The sequence below is a fragment of the Oncorhynchus mykiss genome, unplaced genomic scaffold (genome assembly GCF_057628025.1).
Source record: "Oncorhynchus mykiss isolate SJ-2025 unplaced genomic scaffold, ASM5762802v1 scaffold96, whole genome shotgun sequence".
In the NCBI taxonomy this organism is placed as follows: Eukaryota; Metazoa; Chordata; class Actinopteri; order Salmoniformes; family Salmonidae; genus Oncorhynchus; species Oncorhynchus mykiss.
The window spans coordinates 1857501-1882648 of NW_028322095.1; the positions used below are offsets into that span (position 1 = coordinate 1857501).

General features: G+C 41.7%; 1 protein-coding gene across 2 annotated transcripts in view; it reads left to right on the forward strand.

Moving 5' to 3' along the window:
* Positions 1 to 25148, forward strand: part of LOC149970078 (protein Wnt-5b) — a 224793-nt gene that overhangs the window by 157913 nt on the left and 41732 nt on the right. For both annotated transcript variants that reach the window (XM_090228736.1, XM_090228737.1), the window contains 3 exons: positions 11716 to 11885; positions 12526 to 12773; positions 16620 to 16912. In XM_090228736.1, coding sequence (XP_090084862.1) covers positions 11755 to 11885; positions 12526 to 12773; positions 16620 to 16912 — 672 coding nt within the window. In that variant the 5' untranslated portion in view covers positions 11716 to 11754. The remainder of the gene's footprint in view (positions 1 to 11715; positions 11886 to 12525; positions 12774 to 16619; positions 16913 to 25148) is intronic.

Here is a 25148-nt window from a genome sequence, read left to right on the forward strand (position 1 = left end):
GACTGGAGGTATCGTATAGTAACACTAGACTGGAGGTGCCATATAGTAACACTAGACTGGAGGTATCATATAGTAACACTAGACTGGAGGTATCATATAGTAACACGAGACTGGAGGTATCATATAGTAACACTAGACTGGAGGTATCATATAGTAACACTAGACTGGAGGTATCATATAGTAACACGAGACTGGAGGTATCATATAGTAACACTAGACTGGAGGTATCATATAGTAGCACTAGACTGGAGGTATCATATAGTAACACTAGACTGGAGGTATCATATAGTAACACTAGACTGGAGGTATCATATAGTAACACTAGACTGGAGGTATCATATAGTAACACTAGACTGGAGGTATCACAGAGTAACACTAGACTGGAGGTATCATATAGTAACACTAGACTGGAGGTATCACAGAGTAACACTAGACTGGAGGTATCATATAGTAACACTAGACTGGAGGTATCATATGGTAACACTAGACTGGAGGTATCATATAGTAACACTAGACTGGAGCCGGCCCTGGAGGTATCATATAGTAACACTAGACTGGAGGTATCATATAGTAACACTAGACTGGAGGTATCATATAGTAACACTAGACTGGAGGTGCCATATAGTAACACTAGACTGGAGGTATCATATAGTAACACTAGACTGGAGGTATCATATAGTAACACTAGACTGGAGGTATCATATAGTAACACTAGACTGGAGGTATCATATAGTAACACTAGACTGGAGGTATCATATAGTAGCACTAGACTGGAGGTATAATATAGTAACACTAGACTGGAGGTGCCCTACAGTAGATCTCTGTTGACCGTGGGACTTTGTCTCTGTCTGTGCTGTGTTTGTCTCCAAGCACTGTCTCTCTGTGTGAAAGCACACGTTTCACAGTTAGGATGGCGTTCTGACTAAGAGCTGGGTTCATAGCTGGGCTCCATACCACTCTTTTTATTCATTGGTTAATTTGAGTGAATTTGAATATTTGCTTGTATTGATATAGGTCTTCCATCTCACACACTGAGACGTGAGGACCGCTAGACGCTACTGAAATAGAATGTTCTAGATCAGAATGTTCTGGACCCCTGTCAGTCATTGGGTCCCTGGCTGGCATTCCGGAAGCCAAATAGCCACTGGGCCCTCAGGGGCACATAGATCTTTTCCATAGGATGCCACCCAAGCATTTCTTCCATTGACTGTACAGTAATACTGCTGCCACATAGCTGGCAGACCACTGAATGTATAGAAATCAAATGCTCTTTATGTCCCTTTGACGGTCACTGTGATGTCCTGTAGCAATGCCACAAAGCCAGTGACACTGTCAACACTGGTGGACCAGCAGGTCCTTCCTGCTGTAGATACAGCTCCAGTGGAGGATGTTTATATCTGTATCACAGACCACAGCCAATCAGACCACAGCCAATCAGACTACAGCCAATCAGACCACAGCCAATCAGACCACAGCCAATCCATGTGGATCCTCTCCCCTTCTCTCCTCTCCTCTCCTCTCCCCTTCTCTCCTCTCCTCTCCTCTCCCCTTCTCTCCTCTCCACTCCTCTCCCCTTCTCTCCTCTCCTCTCCCCTTCTCTCCTCTCATCTCCCCTTCTCTCCTCTCCTCTCCCCTTCTCTCCTCTCCTCTCCCCTTCTCTCCTCTCCACTCCTCTCCCCTTCTCTCCTCTCCTCTCCCCTTCTCTCCTCTCCACTCCTCTCCCCTTCTCTTCTCTCTCCTCCTCTCCTCTCCTCTTCTTTCCCCTTATCTCCTCTTCTCTCCTCTCCCCTTCTCTCCTCTCCTAATCATCTCCTCTCACCTTCTCTCCCCTTATCTCCTCTCCCCTTCTCTCCTCTCCTCTCCCTTTCTTTCCCCTTATCGCCTCTCCTCTCCCCTTCTCTCCTCTCCCCTTCTCTCCTCTCCCCTTCTCTCTTCTCCTCTCCCCTTCTTTCCCCTTATCTCCTCTTCTCTCCTCTCCTAATCATCTCCTCTCACCTTCTCTGTGTGCTATATAGGGAACAGTGTTGGTCAGTGTCATTTAAGATGACGGAGGATGATTTGTTTTCCGTGAGCATATTGGATGACTGTCATTTATATTTCATTCACCCAGTTCAATGGGACAGTGATAGGTTTAGGCTACTACATGATACTTGAATTTTCCCTGTCATTAGTCCAACATTTGCAAACAAGAGTTTCTATTGGACAAATTGAGTTATGTTTATCCCCGTTTTATTCTGTTTGCTTCCGTTTAAGAAACCTTTTTTTCAACAGAATCGGCAGAATGAATACACCCCCGATCACTCGTAAACACAATTCCCTTTCATAGCAGCCACGTTGTATTCCTTCTCGCATCTATATATGCACTCTCCTCCTCTCACCTTGTCCCTTCGCTTGTGGACTTCAATGCACAACACATCAGCTGTATGTGACCGGCAAACCGCTACACACAACCTACATCGTTGTCACCATATTAGCTAAAGTATCGTCATAGTCAGCATAGCTAATAGATCTGACGCGTTAGTAAACCCTCTACAGTCGTGTAGTAATGTTGCAGTGTACAGTCAGTAGGTAGTTAGACCGGGGGGCCCCAGTGGCAATAAATGAGTCAAACCAAAAGCTTACCTTGACTTGGAAGAGTTCCAGTGTTGTGTTGGAAAGTCATAGCCAGCTAGCTAACATAGCATCCCTCTGTTATAGCCAGCTAGCTAACATAGCATCCCTCTGTTATAGCCAGCTAGCTAACATAGCATCCCTCTGTTATAGCCAGCTAGCTAACATAGCATCCCTCTGTTATAGCCAACTAGCTAACATAGCATCCCTCTATTATAGCCAGCTAGCTAACATAGCATCCCTCTGTTATAGCCAGCTAGCTAACATAGCATCCCTCTGTTATAGCCAGCTAGCTAACATAGCATCCCTCTGTTATAGCCAGCTAGCTAACATAGCATCCCTCTGTTATAGCCAGCTAGCTAACATAGCATCCCTCTGTTATAGCCAGCTAGCTAACATAGCATCCCTCTGTTATAGCCAGCTAGCTAACATAGCATCCCTCTGTTATAGCCAGCTAGCTAACATAGCATCCCTCTGTTATAGCCAGCTAGCTAACATAGCATCCCTCTGTTATAGCCAGCTAGATAACATAGCATCCCTCTGTTATAGCCAGCTAGCTAACATAGCATCCCTCTGTCATAGCCAGCTAGCTAACATAGCATCCCTCTGTTATAGCCAGCTAGCTAACATAGCATCCCTCTGTTATAGCCAGCTAGCTAACATAGCATCCCTCTGTTATAGCCAGCTAGCTAACATACCATCCCTCTGTTATAGCCAGCTAGCTAACATAGCATCCCTCTGTTATAGCCAGCTAGCTAACATAGCATCCCTCTGTTATAGCCAGCTAGATAACATAGCATCCCTCTGTTATAGCCAGCTAGCTAACATAGCATCCCTCTGTTTGAGCAGTGTGTTTCAGTAGGCTAAACTAGCTAGCTGCATTTGCTAAATAAGTAAGTGAAACTGAAAAAAAATGACAATCTCTCTCTCTCTCTTGCTTCTCCTTCATTTTGGAAGAAATTAATTTGTTCATTAACTGTTCAACTAGGGTCTTACTCTCTCTCTTTGAATCAACTACTCACCACCACCTGTCTTCAAATGGGGAAAACAAAACATTCACCCTTTGCTGCTATTTCTGTCAAGTCTACGCATACAGTTTGATGTACCACAGAACACAGAACCCAGAACACAGAACCCAGAACCCAGAACCCAGAACACAGAACACAGAACCCAGAACACAGAACACAGAACCCAGAACACAGAACCCAGAACACAGAACCCAGAACACAGAACACAGAACACAGAACCCAGAACCCAGAACACAGAACACAGAACCCAGAACCCAGAACACAGAACCCAAAACACAGAACCCAGAACCCAGAACACAGAACACAGAACACAGAACCCAGAACACAGAACACAGAACACAGAACCCAGAACACAGAACACACTGAAGCTGACACTCTGCAACTCAAAGCTGCATGGCCAGCACAGCATTCCGTTGTAAATGAATGTAATTCTGGTGTACCAAAACGCAGAGACTCTGTAGGTGTGATTGAGGCGTTACACTGACATTGCACATGGCTAGATAGTTATTGCATAGAGCTCAGGAGAAAATTTATTTTTCATGCCTGGGAGCTTGATGTGCGGTTTGTGCTGAAGTGCGCCCCCATGTGGCAGCTATAAGGAATAGCGGGTTACTACTGTAAAACCACATTGATATGAACTGTAGGTCTGAACAGGTTATGTTACTATGTAAGGTGTATGTATATAAGACAGTGCCTTGAGCATGAATTAGTCCTTGATTCATTCACAGCAGTTCAAGTCTTATAAAAGATGTGTGATGTAGAGACCACTGCAAAACATGTTTTCACTTCTGCAAGGAGAGACCAGACCAGAACAGACCAGAACAGACCAGACCAGACCAGACCAGACCAGACCAGAACAGACCAGAACAGACCAGACCAGAACAGACCAGAACAGACCAGAACAGACCAGACCAGAACAGAACAGACCAGACCAGACCAGAACAGAACAGACCAGACCAGAACAGACCAGAACAGACCAGACCAGACCAGAACAGACCAGACCAGACCAGAACAGACCAGACCAGACCAGAACAGACCAGACCAGACCAGAACAGACCAGAACAGACCAGACCAGAACAGAACAGACCAGAACAGACCAGACCAGACCAGAACAGACCAGACCAGACCAGAACAGACCAGACCAGACCAGAACAGACCAGACCAGACCAGAACAGACCAGAACAGAACAGACCAGAACAGACCAGACCAGACCAGACCAGACCAGAACAGACCAGAACAGAACAGACCAGAACAGAACAGACCAGAACAGACCAGACCAGACCAGAACAGACCAGACCAGAACAGACCAGAACAGACCAGACCAGAACAGACCAGACCAGACCAGAACAGACCAGACCAGACCAGAACAGAACAGACCAGACCAGAACAGACCAGACCAGAACAGACCAGACCAGACCAGACCAGAACAGACCAGAACAGACCAGACTAGAACAGACCAGACCAGAACAGACCAGACCAGACCAGAACAGAACAGACCAGAACAGAACAGACCAGACCAGACCAGAACAGACCAGACCAGACCAGAACAGACCAGACCAGAACAGACCAGACCAGACCAGACCAGACCAGACCAGAACAGAACAGACCAGACTACAATCTGTTGTGATATTTACTGGCATTATTTCAAATAATGACAATTCAATTGTTAGATGCATTTTATTGTTAGGAAATAGAAGAGAGCACATACTTTGACAAAGGGGACCCAGATGATGTCACATTGTATTCTTCATAATCAGCAATGTGGGATTTTCATTTTGTTCTCAAAGTTTAGTTTTCACAATCAGTTGCAGATCTGAGAAAGAAGAAGAATCTAACTGAAGACTAATAAGTCATGCGTTTCCTGTATTTCCTCTCACGTCGTCCCAGAGTACGACTGTACGTCATAGAACCAGAAAGAGAAGAAGAACCTGTTTTCTAAGAGAAGAGCAAAAAGCCTGTGAAGCTGGTGAGGTGAGGCCCGGTCATCGAAGACATGGTGTCCTGCTGCAGGGTGACCTCAGACTGTATCTCCTTCCAACTGCAGGGTGACCTCAGACTGTATCTCCTTCTTCCTGCTGCAGGGTGACCTCAGACTGTATCTCCTTCTTCCTGCTGCAGGGTGACCTCAGACTGTATCTCCTTCTTCCTGCTGCAGGGTGACCTCAGACTGTATCTCCTTCTTCCAGCTGCAGGGTGACCTCAGACTGTATCTCCTTCTTCCAGCTGCAGGGTGACCTCAGACTGTATCTCCTTCCAACTGCAGGGTGACCTCAGACTGCATCTCCTTCCAACTGCAGGGTGACCTCAGACTGTATCTCCTTCCAACTGCAGGGTGACCTCAGACTGTATCTCATTCCAACTGCAGGGTGACCTCAGACTGTATCTCCTTCCAACTGCAGGGTGACCTCAGACTGTATCTCCTTCCAACTGCAGGGTGAACTCAGACTGTATCTCCTTCCTGCTGCAGGGTGAACTCAGACTGTATCTCCTTCCTGCTGCAGGGTGAACTCAGACTGTATCTCCTTCCTGCTGCAGGGTGAACTCAGACTGTATCTCCTTCCTGCTGCAGGGTGAACTCAGACTGCATCTCCTTCCTGCTGCAGGGTGAACTCAGACTGTATCTCCTTCCTGCTGCAGGGTGAACTCAGACTGTATCTCCTTCCTGCTGCAGGGTGACCTCAGACTGTATCTCCTTCCAACTGCAGGGTGACCTCAGACTGTATCTCCTTCCTGCTGCAGGGTGAACTCAGACTGTATCTCCTTCCTGCTGCAGGGTGAACTTAGACTGTATCTCCTTCCTGCTGCAGGGTGACCTCAGACTGTATCTCCTTCCAACTGCAGGGTGATCTCAGACTGTATCTCCTTCCAACTGCAGGGTGACACCATTGGAACCCCCTTGTCCTCTCCATCTGCTTCATCACCATCGGTCACAGTCACCATTACATGTCCATTTCTATACAGCAACACTCGGTGTATGTGAAGTAGTAGACTCCATTAACCGGTGTTCTGAAGATAAGGTCTGTCAGAGGCACAGCTGCAGAGGACGAACAGCAGAGCTACTACAGTGCTCATCTTTTCAGATCGATTGTGGCATCCTTTGGTATCAAACACCCAGACTCATTACTTATAAACGTGAATAGTTCATCATTTATTTAATAATTTACGTGTAAAGCAATTAGGTGCTGCATGTTCTGATCTTCACAGTTCGCACTGCTAATAAATGATAGATAACATTAACTTCAATTTGTCCTGCCAGTAAATCACAGTCAATCCCATTAGATTTAAAAAAATTAACACGCAATAGGCCTAATCAATTCATAAATATCACACTCGTTTTAATGTAATATAACCTACTTGATCTCTACAGCGTCAGATTTTTTTCTCCATCAGCCTAGGTGTAATTATTACATGATGCCACTGGAGGGAAGTGGTTAGCCTCTATAACAGCCTACTCTGCTGTTGTATTCTATGCTGGGATTCGGGACTGATTGTGGTGACTGTTAGATAAACAGGGAAATGGTTACCATGTCAATTTAACCAGCAGAGGGCGCTGTTAACCCCAAAACAGGAATATTGCTTCATAATAAAATTGCCTTCAATAAATAATTATTTATAATCCGGCTATTTTGACTGTCTGCTCATATAGTCCTGCAAACAAATGCAACCAATCGGGATAGGTGTAAGGTATGAGATGTGTTTGTGGAGGTGAAACACTAATAGCACTCTAAAACGATTTATCACCCTTAAGGGAATTTGAAAGACATTGAGAATTAGGTGTCCTATTGGGTGACCCAAAAACGTTCATTAATTCATTAATTTTTCTCCACTGAAACCAACGTCAAAGGGGTCAAGCACAGGGAAACTAATGGTCTACAAGTAGACCTATTGCACCCTAGTACACATTCAAACAACATAACACTACAACCTAAGCACTGGATGTATATTGCAGGCAGTCAAGACACTTTACAGGAGGGGAGGGGGGTCGGTCTAGGATGGAAGGCGACCGCGGGCGCGTGAAAAGTTGATGGTTGGGGTGCAGGCCTAGGGGTTTGGGGAAAGATGAAAGGCGCGACGACAGTGGCATTATCATGCAGAGACCGGTCGGAAATCGAGTGGCGTCTCTCTCGCGCCAGTCAAGGCCCTATATATGTCCACTGACTGTCTGGTCTATGGAACGGAGACCAGTAAAGAGGAAAGGAAGACCTGGGGAAATAGCTGGTTAAGCTGCTTGGCTGGACCCCTATGCGTCCTGCATGTGCCATGAGCAGAGCTACAATGCTCTTCGTTTATTTCATTTTCTGTGAACATAAATGGAAATGTTTCTAGTTTTTTTTTTTTAAAGATAGGTTTATGACATTCGAATACTATGTTATATTTTTACACAGTGCAAAGTAAAAGCTTCCCTTTCCGAGTTTGATGGGTTTTTTTCCGGTTGTTACTGAATTCGATTCGTTTTATTGCTCCTCATAACACGTTTTTATGTTGCTTTATTTGATTTAACCTTTATTTAACTTGGCAAATCAGTTAAGAACAAATTATTATTTTCAATAACGGCCTACCCCGGCAAAAACCCGGACGACGCTGGGCCAATTGTCCGCTGCCCAATGGGACTCCCAATCACGCCCGGTTGTGATGCAGCCTGGAACAATACGCAAACGTGTGCAGCTATGCGCATATGGTTCAACATATCTCTAAAGCCGTATTTGTAGTAGTTCGGCTTTGGACTATTTTATTATCGAGGACTCTGATTTGGGCGACTTTAGAAAGTGGAAGGACTTTAGATCAGAGGTTCCCATTCCAGCATGGCGTTTTACTTTGTCTTGGCGAACATTTGAAATAAGGAAAGCTCGCTCCAACACGCCTTTTCTTTAGAGGAGCTAGTCTTCAGAGCTCAATGTGTGGCCGGCTTTATTTTCTTATTCAAAGGAGGATTAAGGTTTTCGAAGCACTCGCGTTTATTCAAACAAATCTTCAAGTCGAAGTAAAAGGGGGATTTAACGCACATGAACTTTGATGGAATTGTGAAATTTTCCAAAACGTTAACTCCATTAATCTCTCTCTTGCACGCACGCATGCACACACACACACACACACACACACACACACACACACACACACACACACACACACACAGGTATGTCTTACTAACTTGTGAGGACTTTCTGGGTACCAACAATTAATTCCCATTCAAAATCCTATTTTCCCTAAACCTAACCTTAACCCTAAACCTAACCTTAACCCTAAACCTAACCTTAACCCTAAACCTAACCTAACTCCTAAACCTAACCTTAACCCTAAACCTAACCTTAACCCTAAACCTAACCTTAACCCTAAACCTAACCTTAACCCCTAAACCTAACCTTAACCCTAAACCTAACCTTAACCCCTAAACCTAACCTTAACCCCTAAACCTAACCTTAACCCTAAACCTAACCTTAACCCTAAAGGACCGGCAAAAGGTTTGCTATTCTTGTGAGGACTTCTGGTACTCACAAGTATAATAAAACGTGTACACACACACACACACACACACACACATGCAGTTTTAAATATGTGTTTGTATTGGTGCCATGTCGTTTATTTTTTTTATACCAATAAAAAATAAATGACAATTATATTACGATTATTTAATAGTGCTTGAAACATCTTATTGGGTTTGTTTAAATTGGGTTCCTCTGGTATTCTAGTAACAGCAGAATGCTCATTGTACACACCGGGAAGGGCTTTGGTGTTGAGATGTTGCTCTTTTAGGGCGCAACTTGTGCAGAATCAGGTCTGAGTCACAAAAATGACTGTTTGCTACGTACACTGTTGTCTCTCTCTCTCTATTTCAATTCAAAGGTTTCTCTCAATTCACTTCCCTCTCTCTATTTCAATACAAGGGTTTCACTTCTCTCTCTCTATTTCAATTCAAGGGTTTCTCTCAATTCACTTCTCTCTCTATTTCAATTCAAGGGTTTCTCTCACTTCTCTCTCTCCATGACCCTCCGGTGGTCTCCGGCTTGCGCAATGATAGCCTCCACATTGACTCGGTACCGTACCCCCTGTATATAGCCTCCACATTGACTCGGTACCGTACCCCCTGTATATAGCCTCCACATTGACTCGGTACCGTACCACCTGTATATAGCCTCCACATTGACTCGGTACCGTACCCCTGTACTGTATATAGCCTCCACATTGACTCGGTACCGTACTGTATATAGCCTCCACATTGACTCGGTACCGTACCCCCGTACTGTATATAGCCTCCACATTGACTCGGTACCGTACCCCTGTACTGTATATAGCCTCCACATTGACTCGGTACCGTACCCCTGTACTGTATATAGCCTCCACATTGACTCGGTACCGTACCCCTGTACTGTATATAGCCTCCGTACCCCTGTACTGTATAAAGCCTCCACATTGACTCGGTACCGTACCCCTGTACTGTATATAGCCTCCGTACCCCTGTACTGTATATAGCCTCCGTACCCCTGTACTGTATATAGCCTCCGTACCCCTGTACTGTATATAGCCTCCGTACCCCTGTACTGTATATAGCCTCCGTACCCCTGTACTGTATATAGCCTCCGTACCCCTGTACTGTATATAGCCTCCGTACCCCTGTACTGTATATAGCCTCCGTACCCCTGTACTGTATATAGCCTCCGTACCCCTGTACTGTATAAAGCCTCCGTACCCCTGTACTGTATATAGCCTCCGTACCCCTGTACTGTATATAGCCTCCGTACCCCTGTACTGTATAAAGCCTCCGTACCCCTGTACTGTATATAGCCTCCGTACCCCTGTACTGTATATAGCCTCCGTACCCCTGTACTGTATATAGCCTCCGTACCCCTGTACTGTATATAGCCTCCGTACCCCTGTACTGTATATAGCCTCGTTATTGTTACTTTATTCTGTTGTTTTTTTATTACTTTAGTTTGTTTCGTAAATGCTTTCTTAAACATTATTTTCTTGGTCAAGGGCTTGTAAGTAAGCATTTCACGGTAAACACATGTTGTATTCGGCATTTCACGGTAAACACATGTTGTATTCGGCATTTCACAGTAAACACATGTTGTATTCGGCATTTCACAGTAAACACATGTTGTATTCAGCATTTCACGGTAAACACATGTTGTATTCAGCATTTAACGGTAAACACATGTTGTATTCAGCATTTAACGGTAAACACATGTTGTATTCAGCATTTCACAGTAAACACATGTTGTATTCAGCATTTAACGGTAAACACATGTTGTATTCAGCATTTCACAGTAAACACATGTTGTATTCAGCATTTCACAGTAAACACATGTTGTATTCGGCATTTCACGGTAAACACATGTTGTATTCGGCATTTCACGGTAAACACATGTTGTATTCAGCATTTCACGGTAAACACATGTTGTATTCGGCGCATGTGACAAATACAATTTGATTTGACATGAACCGTGTTCCCCGCGGGCGTCCGTCCCTCCCCTTGCCCGTAAAACAAGGGGGAGAAGAGGGGGAGGGGGAGTGAGGGGTGGGATGAGGAGAAGAGGGGATGAGAGGGGTGGGATGAGGAGAGGCAGTCAGTGTTTAGAATGTAAACTTACAAAGTAGATCAGATCGAGGGAAGGAATGAACACTTGTTGAAATGTTTTCATAAATAGCCGTGTATTTTTAATCTTCTGGGAAATACCAGTATGAGACATGCATCTTATCGGGTCAACAACATTAACCAACGTCATCTAAACTTTTCATGGACTGTGTTTTGTTTTTTTAATTTAACTTTAGTCTTCATCAGAACGCACATCTGATGTCTCCTTACTAAACGCATCTTAGCCTATAGATCCTAATGCGTAAAATCAGGTTTTCTTCCTTGTACACATTTTACGCACGACTGGGAATTCGGATTAGGCGTTCCGAACAGAGTTTAGACAAAGCTACAAGTCAATAAAGTCATGGGGACAATGCGCAGGACACCTTATCTCCACGGAATCGGATATTGACTCTTGGTTGTCTCGGCATCGTCATCTCTGTGAACCCAGAACCCCCCCGCAGCGGATTACAGAGGTTGTTTTTTGATCCGTCTTTTTCACAGAGGGGCACTTCTTCCACGTTTTGGTGTTTGTTGGCGGTGATGGTGGCGCAAGGGGTCATGGAGACCAGGACCAGCCGGAGACCGTGCAGCAGCGCCCAGAAACACTTACTGCTGGCGGTCGCTCTCATCGCATGCAGCTCGCAACTACTGGTGGACGCCAACTCCTGGTTGTAAGTTGAACTTTTTCTTATGTCAAATTAACTCTGTACAGTTTCTATATCGCTGCGTACTTTAGTTCATGCGCAGTTGATCCATTAATTTACAGATGGTGGGTTTTGTGATTGGGGTTTGAGAGAGCGTCCGTGTGTTGTTTTGTGTTGTGGAGGAGACCAGTGGAAGAACAAATGTGGTGACTTTGTCACAATATTTACCCATGCTACGCACAAATGGCCAAGCTGTTTGTGGAATGGGGGGAAACAGGAGAACTCCGCAGAGTGGAACACCGCATCTTGACCTTGTGCGGAGAGCTGCCAAACGTTCCACTCTGATGGAGAACATTCCGATCATATTCCTCATCATTTGACATCGCTACAGCACATCATTATTTCATTACCGATGCGATATTTACCTGTCTTTATTTCCACAGTAGAATAGACTATATGTGTTCCTTTATATTTATTATTTGGGGATTTAATTCATGCATATTTTCCATTATTGCCAATTGTACCGATTTATATGACATATTGAAACGGCGAATCTTTGACTGAAGCCATATAGGCTCAAATGCCTCATCCACACACTATAATACACGTTTATTTTCTCAACACCGTATATAACTACCCACCGCCTATTTCCCATCCGTGCATGCAGGTCGTTAGCGATGAACCCTATCCAGAGACCGGAGATGTACATCATCGGGGCCCAGCCTCTGTGCAGCCAGCTGACGGGACTCTCCCAGGGGCAGAGGAAGCTGTGCCAGCTCTACCAGGACCATATGGTCTACATTGGCGAGGGGGCCAAGACGGGCATCAATGAATGTCAATACCAGTTCAGACAGCGGCGGTGGAACTGTAGCACCGTGGATAATGCATCCGTGTTCGGACGCGTCATGCAGATAGGTGAGCCAGTCACATGGTGGGATTGGGATATAGGCTAGGTCTGGTTCAGGGCGTTAGTGACCGTTTATTTCACTAACGGTTAGTTAATAAGGAACGCGCACGAATGCGCTGGACCAGAGCTAATGAGTGATAGGCCAATGCGGCGGTAGGTGATGACACATGTTTATGTTTACATTTTGAATTCCCATTGTAAACGTAGAATTAGTGCACTTTAGAGGCAACGCGGATAACTGTACCTGTATTCTTGAACGTGCTTTTGTATCAGTTCAACTACTAGATAGTGGAACCTTATAACAAACTTAATGTTTCCAAAATAAAAAATCGTTGCGCTTAATTGTCAGTCAGATTTCTCTCGACAATTGAGTGTTAGTTCCGTTCTGTAGTTAGAGGAGGTGTAGGCTAGAGATCGCGATGTCCAGTAGCCCATAGCTTCTCTATTCTCCCTCTGATGCAGTATCCCCCTCCGACGGCCAGTCAGGCCGGCGGACCGATCCCCTCCCTCTCCCTCGCCGTTCCCAAAACAGCAAAGGAGTTGTTTGCAGTCAATCGCGAGAGTTTTATTGAGGTGTTAGCCTGCTATTGTCCACGGCCTCCTTTTGAAATGCAATCAAGGGGTGACACGGACTCGGCAGATCCGGGCTGCTATTTGAAGTATCGGTTCTATGGGCCAATAAAAGTCCTCGTCTGTATCGCGCGCTCCGGCTCCTGTCGCCTGGCTCACGTGTAACCTACACATTCTGTTTTTAAGAGAACTCATAATTACAACTTTTTGACACGTGACGTTTCTGTTATAACAGTGCCAGGAATCAGGATAGCCAGTCTTAAATGCGGAGTTGCGGTTTACATGGAATAAAAAAATATATATGTTTATCTTACTGACAGACATTGGCATTGTAAACTGATTCCCTCTTTCTTGGTTGGCCAAAGTGGCATTCACAGGCGAATTACTTCCAAAGATATGTCATTATAGGCTATGACTACATATATATATTTTTAAATATCAAACTCACGAATTATTTAAGCATTTCCAAATCATAAAACGTGAACAGAATATATTTTTCATTTTTCATTCTCTCATTTGGAGAGAGAGTGCCAGCTGCCAAGGTTACGTTTATTTGCTTGTATAGAGAGTCCTAGGCCCACCAAGGCTACGATGCTGAAGTATGTGAAACCTTGAGATCTGCATTCCAGATGGTATGTCCATCCAATGGAAAACCTGTCAGGTAACACCCAATGATTTATATATACACAAGATGTCAAGTAGGGGGCGTTGTGTTGAAGCCGCAGTGCCTCCATCTTGGAACTCCCCCAGTTGTATTTTTTTAAATTATTTTACAGACACAATAAAGCATACTTGTAAATTATATTATGTGAGCTAAACATACAATAAAATAAAAATACAAATATATATATATAATTATATATTTTATGTTTCAAATATTTTTTATTGAACACACACAAGAATGGTGTATAGGTAGGTATACAAGACAGATATACAATTCTTATCTAAACATCAAAAAGCTGACAGGAACAACAAGACCCAGAGTTCTGGGTGCAGAACAAATAATACAAAACAGGACATACAGAACTATTTTATATATAGGGATACTAATGTTACTTAAATACATGTTATTTTGTCCTTAAAATGTTTTATTAAAATACTGCAGAATTCCATTTGTTCCTATGGAGGACTGATTCTACTGGGGAGTGGCAATATGGCCGACAGGTGGCTTCAAAGCCTCTCAATGGCCAATACATAGCATCGACAATCCAGGGTTTATATACATCATTGGTAACACCTGCACAGCAGATGGGGGGAGAGAGAGAGATTTCCCCATGCTAATAAGCCCTTTGAATTGAATTGAGAGAGACAGAGAGAGAGTGTGAGAGACAGACAGAGAGAGAGAGAGACAGAGAGAGAGAGAGAGAGAGAGTGTGAGAGACAGACAGAGAGAGAGAGAGAGAGACAGACAGAGAGAGAGTGTGAGAGACAGACAGAGAGAGAGAGAGAGAGAGACCCCACAGAAACAGACCCCACAGAGCCCAAGGACAGCAACACAATTAGACCCAACCAAATCATGAGAAAATAAAAAGATAATTACTTGACACATTGGAAAGAATTAACAAAAAAACAGAGCAAACTAGAATGCTATTTGGCCCTAAACAGAGAGTACACAGCGGCGGAATACCTGACCACTGTGACTGACCCAAACTTAAGGAAAGCTTGTACAGACTCAGTGAGTATAGCCTTGCTATTAAGAAAGGCCACCGGAGGTAGACATGGCTCTCAAGAGGAGACAGGCTATGTGCTCACTGCCCACAAAATGAGGTGGAAACTGAGCTGCACTTCCTAACCTCCTGACAAATGTATGACCATATTAGAGACACATATTTCCCTCAGATTACACAGATCCACAAAGAATTTGAAAACAAACCCAATGTTGATCATCTCTCATATCTACTGGGGGAAATACCACAGTGTGACATCACAGCAGCAAGATTTGTGACCTGTTGCCACAAGAAAAGTACAACCAGTGAAGAACAAACACCATTGTAAATACAACCCATATTTATGCATATTTATTTTCCCTTTTGTACTTTAACCATTTGTACATTGTTACAACACTGTATATATATATAATATGACATTTGTAATGTCTTTATTGTTTTGGAACTTCTGTGAGTGTAATGTTTACTGTTCATTTTTATTGTTTATTTCACTTTTGTATATTATCTACTTTACTTGCTTTGGTAATGTTAACATATGTTTCCCATGCCAATAAAGCCCCTTGAATTGAATTGAGAGAGAGAGAGAGAGAGAGAGAGAGAGAGAGAAGCGAGAGAGAGAGAAGGGAGATACAGAGCGAGAGAGAGAAGAGAGAGAGAGCAATAATATAAACCTCTCACCTTTGTGGCTGCAGTCAACCCTCGCAGATCATGTCGTTGTTCGGCTACTCTCTGTCTCTCACATCTAGAATCTGTCCACAAGAGAAGTGCTTTTTTCTCTCCGTTGTAAGTTTATAAGATCTTGTAGAGTCCACTCTTCCCATGTCACAAATTATCTGTCAAAGGTCTATAATACATTCAGAGTGGTTGTGTGTTTATCTAGTATCTGGTAGCGGAAGACATTCACTAGCTAATTAAAACAGCCTGCCTCCTTGTTGTTTCTCCCCCCCCCCCCCCCCCTCTCTCTCTCGCTCTCTCTCTCTCTCTCTCTCCCTCCCTCTCCCTCTCTCTCTCTCTCTCTCTCTCTCTCTCTCTCTCTCTCTCTCTCTCTCTCTCTCTCTCTCTCTCTCTCTCTCTCTCTCTCTCTCTCTCTCTCTCTCTCTCAGTCATCTTTCTCTCTCTCCATCCCTCTATGTGCTCCTTTAGCCAGGCCAGCCAGGGCCCCCAGCTCCTTCATCTCCTGACGCCAGGCCCCATTGTCTATTGTCCCCTGTAGTCACACATCAATAACAGAGACCATGGTTAACTGGCCAGCTTAAAGCGCTAGCTAACCAAACCCAAGTGGCATTGTGTGTGTGTGTGTGTGTGTGTGTGTGTGTGTGTGTGTGTGTGTGTGTGTGTGTGTGTGTGTGTGTGTGTGTGTGTGTGTGTGTGTGTGTGTGTGTGTGTGTGTGTGTGTGTGTGTGTGTGTGAGTGAGTGAGTGAGTGAGTGAGTGAGTGAGTGAGTGAGTGAGTGAGTGAGTGAGTGAGTGAGTGTGTGGAAGTGTGTGTGTGTGTACTTGGGAAAAAGAAAGTTGAAGAACATCTTGGACCTTCTACCATTGTATGCTAACCGCCTTGTGTGTGTTTTTCTCTGTGTGTGTGTTTGTGTGTGTGTTTGTGTGTGTGTCCATCCGACAGGCAGCAGGGAGACAGCCTTCACCTATGCCATCAGTGCAGCAGGCGTGGTGAACGCGGTGAGCAGGGCGTGTCGGGAAGGAGAACTCTCCACCTGTGGATGCAGCCGCGCCGCTCGACCCCGTGACCTACCGCGCGATTGGCTGTGGGGTGGCTGTGGCGACAACGTCAACTATGGCTACCGTTTCGCCCGGGAGTTTGTGGACGCGCGGGAGAGAGAAAAGAACTACCCTCGAGGCTCCATAGAACACACTAGAACATTGATGAACCTACAGAACAACGAAGCAGGGAGACAGGTGAGGAACTGGGATGCAAACACACACACACACACACACACACACACACACACATATACAGTGCCTTGCGAAAGTATTCGGCCCCCTTGAACTTTGCGACCTTTTGCCACATTTCAGGCTTCAAACATAAAGATATAAAACTGTATTTTTGTGAAGAATCAACAACAAGTGGGACACAATCATGAAGTGGAACGACATTTATTGGATATTTCAAACTTTTTTAACAAATCAAAAACTGAAAAATTGGGCGTGCAAAATTATTCAGCCCCTTTACTTTCAGTGCAGCAAACTCTCTCCAGAAGTTCAGTGAGGATCTCTGAATGATCCAATGTTGACCTAAATGACTAATGATGATAAATACAATCCACCTGTGTGTAATCAAGTCTCCGTATAAATGCACCTGCACTGTGATAGTCTCAGAGGTCCGTTAAAAGCGCAGAGAGCATCATGAAGAACAAGGAACACACCAGGCAGGTCCGAGATACCGAGATGCTTTAAACAGCCCAAGGAGCACTGTGCAAGCGATAATATTGAAATGGAAGGAGTATCAGACCACTGCAAATCTACCAAGACCTGGCCGTCCCTCTAAACTTTCAGCTCATACAAGGAGAAGACTGATCAAAGATGCAGCCAAGAGGCCCATGATCACTCTGGATGAACTGCAGAGATCTACAGCTGAGGTGGGAGACTCTGTCCATAGGACAACAATCAGTCATATATTGCACAAATCTGGCCTTTATGGAAGAGTGGCAAGAAGAAAGCCATTTCTTAAAGATATCCATAAAAAGTGTTGTTTAAAGTTTGCCACAAGCCACCTGGGAGACACACCAAACATGTGGAAGAAGGTGCTCTGGTCAGATGAAACCAAAATTGAACTTTTTGGCAACAATGCAAAACGTTATGTTTGGCGTAAAAGCAACACAGCTGAACACATCATCTCCACTGTCAAACATGGTGGTGGCAGCATCATGGTTTGGGCCTGCTTTTCTTCAGCAGGGACAGGGAAGATAGTTGAAATTGATGGTAAGATGGATGGAGCCAAATACAGGACCATTCTGGAAGAAAACCTGATGGAGTCTGCAAAAGACCTGAGACTGGGACGGAGATTTGTCTTCCAACAAGACAATGATCCAAAACATAAAGCAAAATCTACAATGGAATGGTTCAAAAATAAACATATCCAGGTGTTAGAATGGCCAAGTCAAAGTCCAGACCTGAATCCAATCGAGAATCTGTGGAAAGAACTGAAAATTGCTGTTCACAAATTCTCTCCATCCAACCTCACTGAGCTCGAGCTGTTTTGCAAGGAGGAATGGGAAAAAATGTCAGTCTCTCGATGTGCAAAACTGATAGAGACATACCCCAAGCGACTTACAGCTGTAATCGCAGCAAAAGGTGGCGCTACAAAGTATTAACTTAAGGGGGCTGAATAATTTTGCACGCCCAATTTTTCAGTTTTTGTTTTGTTAAAAAAGTTTGAAATATCCAATAAATGTCCTTCCACTTCATGATTGTGTCCCACTTGTTGTTGATTCTTCACAAAAAAATACAGTTTTATATCTTTGTTTGAAGCCTGAAATGTGGCAAAAGTTTGCAAAGTTCAAGGGGGCCGAATACTTTCGCAAGGCACTGTATATGTTGTTGTTAGTCTCTGTTCATGGTGTGGACTACATATATGTTGTTATTAGTCTCTGTTCATGGTGTGAACTACATACATGTTGTTATTAGTCTCTGTTCATGGTGTGAACTACATACATGTTGTTGTTATTAGTCTCTGTTCATGGTGTGAACTACATATATGTTGTTGTTATTAGTCTCTGTTCATGGTGTGAACTACATACATGTTGTTGTTATTAGTCTCTGTTCATGGTGTGATCTACATACATGTTGTTATTAGTCTCTGTTCATGGTGTGAACTACATATATGTTGTTGTTATTAGTCTCTGTTCATGGTGTGAACTACATATATGTTGTTATTAGTCTCTGTTCATGGTGTGGACTACATATATGTTGTTATTAGTCTCTGTTCATGGTGTGAACTACATATATGTTGTTGTTATTAGTCTCTGTTCATGGTGTGAACTACATATATGTTGTTATTAGTCTCTGTTCATGGTGTGAACTACATATATGTTGTTGTTATTAGTCTCTGTTCATGGTGTGAACTACATACATGTTGTTGTTATTAGTCTCTGTTCATGGTGTGAACTACATATATGTTGTTGTTATTAGTCTCTGTTCATGGTGTGAACTACATATATGTTGTTGTTATTAGTCTCTGTTCATGGTGTGAACTACATACATGTTGTTGTTATTAGTCTCTGTTCATGGTGTGAACTACATATATGTTGTTGTTAGTCTCTGTTCATGGTGTGAACTACATACATGTTGTTATTAGTCTCTGTTCATGGTGTGAACTACATACATGTTGTTGTTATTAGTCTCTGTTCATGGTGTGAACTACATATATGTTGTTGTTATTAGTCTCTGTTCATGGTGTGAACTACATATATGTTGTTGTTATTAGTCTCTGTTCATGGTGTGAACTACATACATGTTGTTATTATTAGTCTCTGTTCATGGTGTGAACTACATACATGTTGTTATTAGTCTCAGTTCATGGTGTGAACTACATACATGTTGTTGTTATTAGTCTCTGTTCATGGTGTGAACTACATACATGTTGTTATTATTAGTCTCTGTTCATGGTGTGAACTACATATATGTTGTTATTAGTCTCTGTTCATGGTGTGGACTACATATATGTTGTTGTTATTAGTCTCTGTTCATGGTGTGAACTACATATATGTTGTTGTTATTAGTCTCTGTTCATGGTGTGAACTACATACATGTTGTTGTTATTAGTCTCTGTTCATGGTGTGAACTACATATATGTTGTTGTTATTAGTCTCTGTTCATGGTGTGAACTACATATATGTTGTTGTTATTAGTCTCTGTTCATGGTGTGAACTACATACATGTTGTTGTTATTAGTCTCTGTTCATGGTGTGAACTACATATATGTTGTTGTTATTAGTCTCTGTTCATGGTGTGAACTACATATATGTTGTTGTTAGTCTCTGTTCATGGTGTGGACTACATACATGTTGTTATTAGTCTCTGTTCATGGTGTGGACTACATATATGTTGTTATTAGTCTCTGTTCATGGTGTGAACTACATATATGTTGTTATTAGTCTCAGTTCATGGTGTGAACTACATACATGTTGTTGTTATTAGTCTCTGTTCATGGTGTGAACTACATATATGTTGTTGTTATTAGTCTCTGTTCATGGTGTGAACTACATATATGTTGTTATTAGTCTCTGTTCATGGTGTGAACTACATACATGTTGTTGTTATTAGTCTCTGTTCATGGTGTGAACTACATACATGTTGTTGTTATTAGTCTCTGTTCATGGTGTGGACTACATACATGTTGTTATTAGTCTCTGTTCATGGTGTGGACTACATATATGTTGTTATTAGTCTCTGTTCATGGTGTGAACTACATACATGTTGTTGTTATTAGTCTCTGTTCATGGTGTGGACTACATATATGTTGTTATTAGTCTCTGTTCATGGTGTGAACTACATACATGTTGTTGTTATTAGTCTCTGTTCATGGTGTGGACTACATACATGTTGTTATTAGTCTCTGTTCATGGTGTGGACTACATATATGTTGTTATTAGTCTCTGTTCATGGTGTGGACTACATATATGTTGTTGTTATTAGTCTCTGTTCATGGTGTGAACTACATATATGTTGTTATTAGTCTCTGTTCATGGTGTGGACTACATACATGTTGTTATTAGTCTCTGTTCATGGTGTGAACTACATATATGTTGTTATTAGTCTCTGTTCATGGTGTGAACTACATATATGTTGTTATTAGTCTCTGTTCATGGTGTGAACTACATATATGTTGTTAATAGTCTCTGTTCATGGTGTGAACTACATATATGTTGTTATTAGTCTCTGTTCATGGTGTGGACTACATATATGTTGTTATTAGTCTCTGTTCATGGTGTGAACTACATATATGTTGTTATTATTAGTCTCTGTTCATGGTGTGATCTACATACATGTTGTTATTAGTCTCTGTTCATGGTGTGAACTACATATATGTTGTTATTAGTCTCTGGTCATGGTGTGGACTACATACATGTTGTTATTAGTCTCTGTTCATGGTGTGAACTACATACATGTTGTTATTAGTCTCAGTTCATGGTGTGAACTACATACATGTTGTTATTAGTCTCAGTTCATGGTGTGAACTACATACATGTTGTTATTAGTCTCTGTTCATGGTGTGAACTACATATATGTTGTTGTTATTAGTCTCTGTTCATGGTGTGAACTACATATATGTTGTTATTAGTCTCTGTTCATGGTGTGAACTACATATATGTTGTTATTAGTCTCAGTTCATGGTGTGAACTACATACATGTTGTTGTTATTAGTCTCTGTTCATGGTGTGAACTACATATATGTTGTTATTAGTCTCAGTTCATGGTGTGAACTACATACATGTTGTTGTTATTAGTCTCTGTTCATGGTGTGAACTACATATATGTTGTTATTAGTCTCTGTTCATGGTGTGAACTACATATATGTTGTTATTAGTCTCAGTTCATGGTGTGAACTACATACATGTTGTTGTTATTAGTCTCTGTTCATGGTGTGAACTACATATATGTTGTTATTAGTCTCTGTTCATGGTGTGGACTACATACATGTTGTTATTAGTCTCTGTTCATGGTGTGGACTACATATATGTTGTTGTTAGTCTCTGTTCATGGTGTGAACTACATATATGTTGTTATTAGTCTCTGTTCATGGTGTGAACTACATATATGTTGTTATTAGTCTCTGTTCATGGTGTGGACTACATATATGTTGTTGTTATTAGTCTCTGTTCATGGTGTGGACTACATATATGTTGTTATTAGTCTCTGTTCATGGTGTGAACTACATATATGTTGTTGTTATTAGTCTCTGTTCATGGTGTGAACTACATATATGTTGTTGTTATTAGTCTCTGTTCATGGTATCAACTACATACATGTTGTTATTAGTCTCTGTTCATGGTGTGAACTACATATATGTTGTTATTAGTCTCTGTTCATGGTGTGGACTACATATATGTTGTTGTTATTAGTCTCTGTTCATGGTGTGAACTACATATATGTTGTTGTTATTAGTCTCTGTTCATGGTATCAACTACATACATGTTGTTGTTATTAGTCTCTGTTCATGGTGTGAACTACATATATGTTGTTATTAGTCTCTGTTCATGGTGTGGACTACATACATGTTGTTATTAGTCTCTGTTCATGGTGTGAACTACATATATGTTGTTGTTATTAGTCTCTGTTCATGGTGTGGACTACATATATGTTGTTGTTATTAGTCTCTGTTCATGGTGTGAACTACATACATGTTGTTATTAGTCTCTGTTCATGGTGTGAACTACATACATGTTGTTATTAGTCTCTGTTCATGGTGTGAACTACATATATGTTGTTATTAGTCTCTGTTCATGGTGTGGACTACATACATGTTGTTATTAGTCTCTGTTCATGGTGTGAACTACATACATGTTGTTGTTATTAGTCTCTGTTCATGGTGTGGACTACATATATGTTGTTATTAGTCTCTGTTCATGGTGTGGACTACATATATGTTGTTGTTATTAGTCTCTGTTCATGGTGTGAACTACATATATGTTGTTGTTATTAGTCTCTGTTCATGGTGTGAACTACATATATGTTGTTGTTATTAGTCTCTGTTCATGGTGTGGACTACATATATGTTGTTGTTATTAGTCTCTGTTCATGGTGTGAACTACATATATGTTGTTGTTATTAGTCTCTGTTCATGGTGTGAACTACATATATGTTGTTGTTATTAGTCTCTGTTCATGGTGTGAACTACATACATGTTGTTGTTGTTAGTCTCTGTTCATGGTGTGAACTACATACATGTTGTTATTAGTCTCTGTTCATGGTGTGAACTACATACATGTTGTTGTTATTAGTCTCTGTTCATGGTGTGAACTACATACATGTTGTTGTTGTTAGTCTCTGTTCATGGTGTGAACTACATATATGTTGTTATTAGTCTCTGTTCATGGTGTGAACTACATACATGTTGTTGTTATTAGTCTCTGTTCATGGTGTGATCTACATACATGTTGTTATTAGTCTCTGTTCATGGTGTGGACTACATATATGTTGTTATTAGTCTCTGTTCATGGTGTGGACTACATACATGTTGTTGTTATTAGTCTCTGTTCATGGTGTGAACTACATACATGTTGTTATTAGTCTCTGTTCATGGTGTGGACTACATATATGTTGTTGTTATTAGTCTCTGTTCATGGTGTGGACTACATATATGTTGTTGTTATTAGTCTCTGTTCATGGTGTGAACTACATATATGTTGTTGTTATTAGTCTCTGTTCATGGTGTGAACTACATACATGTTGTTATTAGTCTCTGTTCATGGTGTGAACTACATACATGTTGTTGTTATTAGTCTCTGTTCATGGTGTGAACTACATATATGTTGTTGTTATTAGTCTCTGTTCATGGTGTGAACTACATATATGTTGTTGTTAGTCTCTGTTCATGGTGTGAACTACATATATGTTGTTATTAGTATCTGTTCATGGTGTGAACTACATACATGTTATTAGTCTCTGTTCATGGTGTGAACTACATATATGTTGTTATTAGTCTCTGTTCATGGTGTGAACTACATATATGTTGTTATAAGTCTCTGTTCATGGTGTGGACTACATATATGTTGTTGTTATTAGTCTCTGTTCATGGTGTGATCTACATACATGTTGTTGTTGTTAGTCTCTGTTCATGGTGTGAACTACATACATGTTGTTGTTAGTCTCTGTTCATGGTGTGAACTACATACATGTTGTTGTTATTAGTCTCTGTTCATGGTGTGGACTACATATATGTTGTTGTTATTAGTCTCTGTTCATGGTGTGAACTACATATATGTTGTTGTTATTAGTCTCTGTTCATGGTGTGGACTACATATATGTTGTTGTTATTAGTCTCTGTTCATGGTGTGAACTACATACATGTTGTTATTAGTCTCTGTTCATGGTGTGAACTACATACATGTTGTTGTTGTTAGTCTCTGTTCATGGTGTGAACTACATACATGTTGTTATTAGTCTCTGGTCATGGTGTGAACTACATATATGTTGTTATTAGTCTCTGTTCATGGTGTGGACTACATACATGTTGTTGTTATTAGTCTCTGTTCATGGTGTGATCTACATACATGTTGTTGTTATTAGTCTCTGTTCATGGTGTGAACTACATACATGTTGTTGTTATTAGTCTCAGTTCATGGTGTGAACTACATACATGTTATTAGTCTCTGTTCATGGTGTGAACTACATACATGTTGTTATTAGTCTCTGTTCATGGTGTGAACTACATATATGTTGTTGTTAGTCTCTGTTCATGGTGTGAACTACATACATGTTGTTGTTAGTCTCTGTTCATGGTGTGAACTACATATATGTTGTTGTTAGTCTCTGTTCATGGTGTGAACTACATACATGTTGTTGTTATTAGTCTCTGTTCATGGTGTGGACTACATATATGTTGTTGTTATTAGTCTCTGTTCATGGTGTGAACTACATACATGTTGTTATTAGTCTCTGTTCATGGTGTGAACTACATACATGTTGTTATTAGTCTCTGTTCATGGTGTGAACTACATATATGTTGTTGTTATTAGTCTCTGTTCATGGTGTGGACTACATATATGTTGTTGTTATTAGTCTCTGTTCATGGTGTGAACTACATACATGTTGTTGTTATTAGTCTCTGTTCATGGTGTGAACTACATACATGTTGTTGTTATTAGTCTCTGTTCATGGTGTGAACTACATATATGTTGTTGTTAGTCTCTGTTCATGGTGTGGACTACATACATGTTGTTATTAGTCTCTGTTCATGGTGTGGACTACATATATGTTGTTGTTATTAGTCTCTGTTCATGGTGTGAACTACATACATGTTGTTATTAGTCTCTGTTCATGGTGTGGACTACATATATGTTGTTGTTATTAGTCTCTGTTCATGGTGTGAACTACATATATGTTGTTGTTATTAGTCTCTGTTCATGGTGTGAACTACATACATGTTGTTATTAGTCTCTGTTCATGGTGTGAACTACATATATGTTGTTGT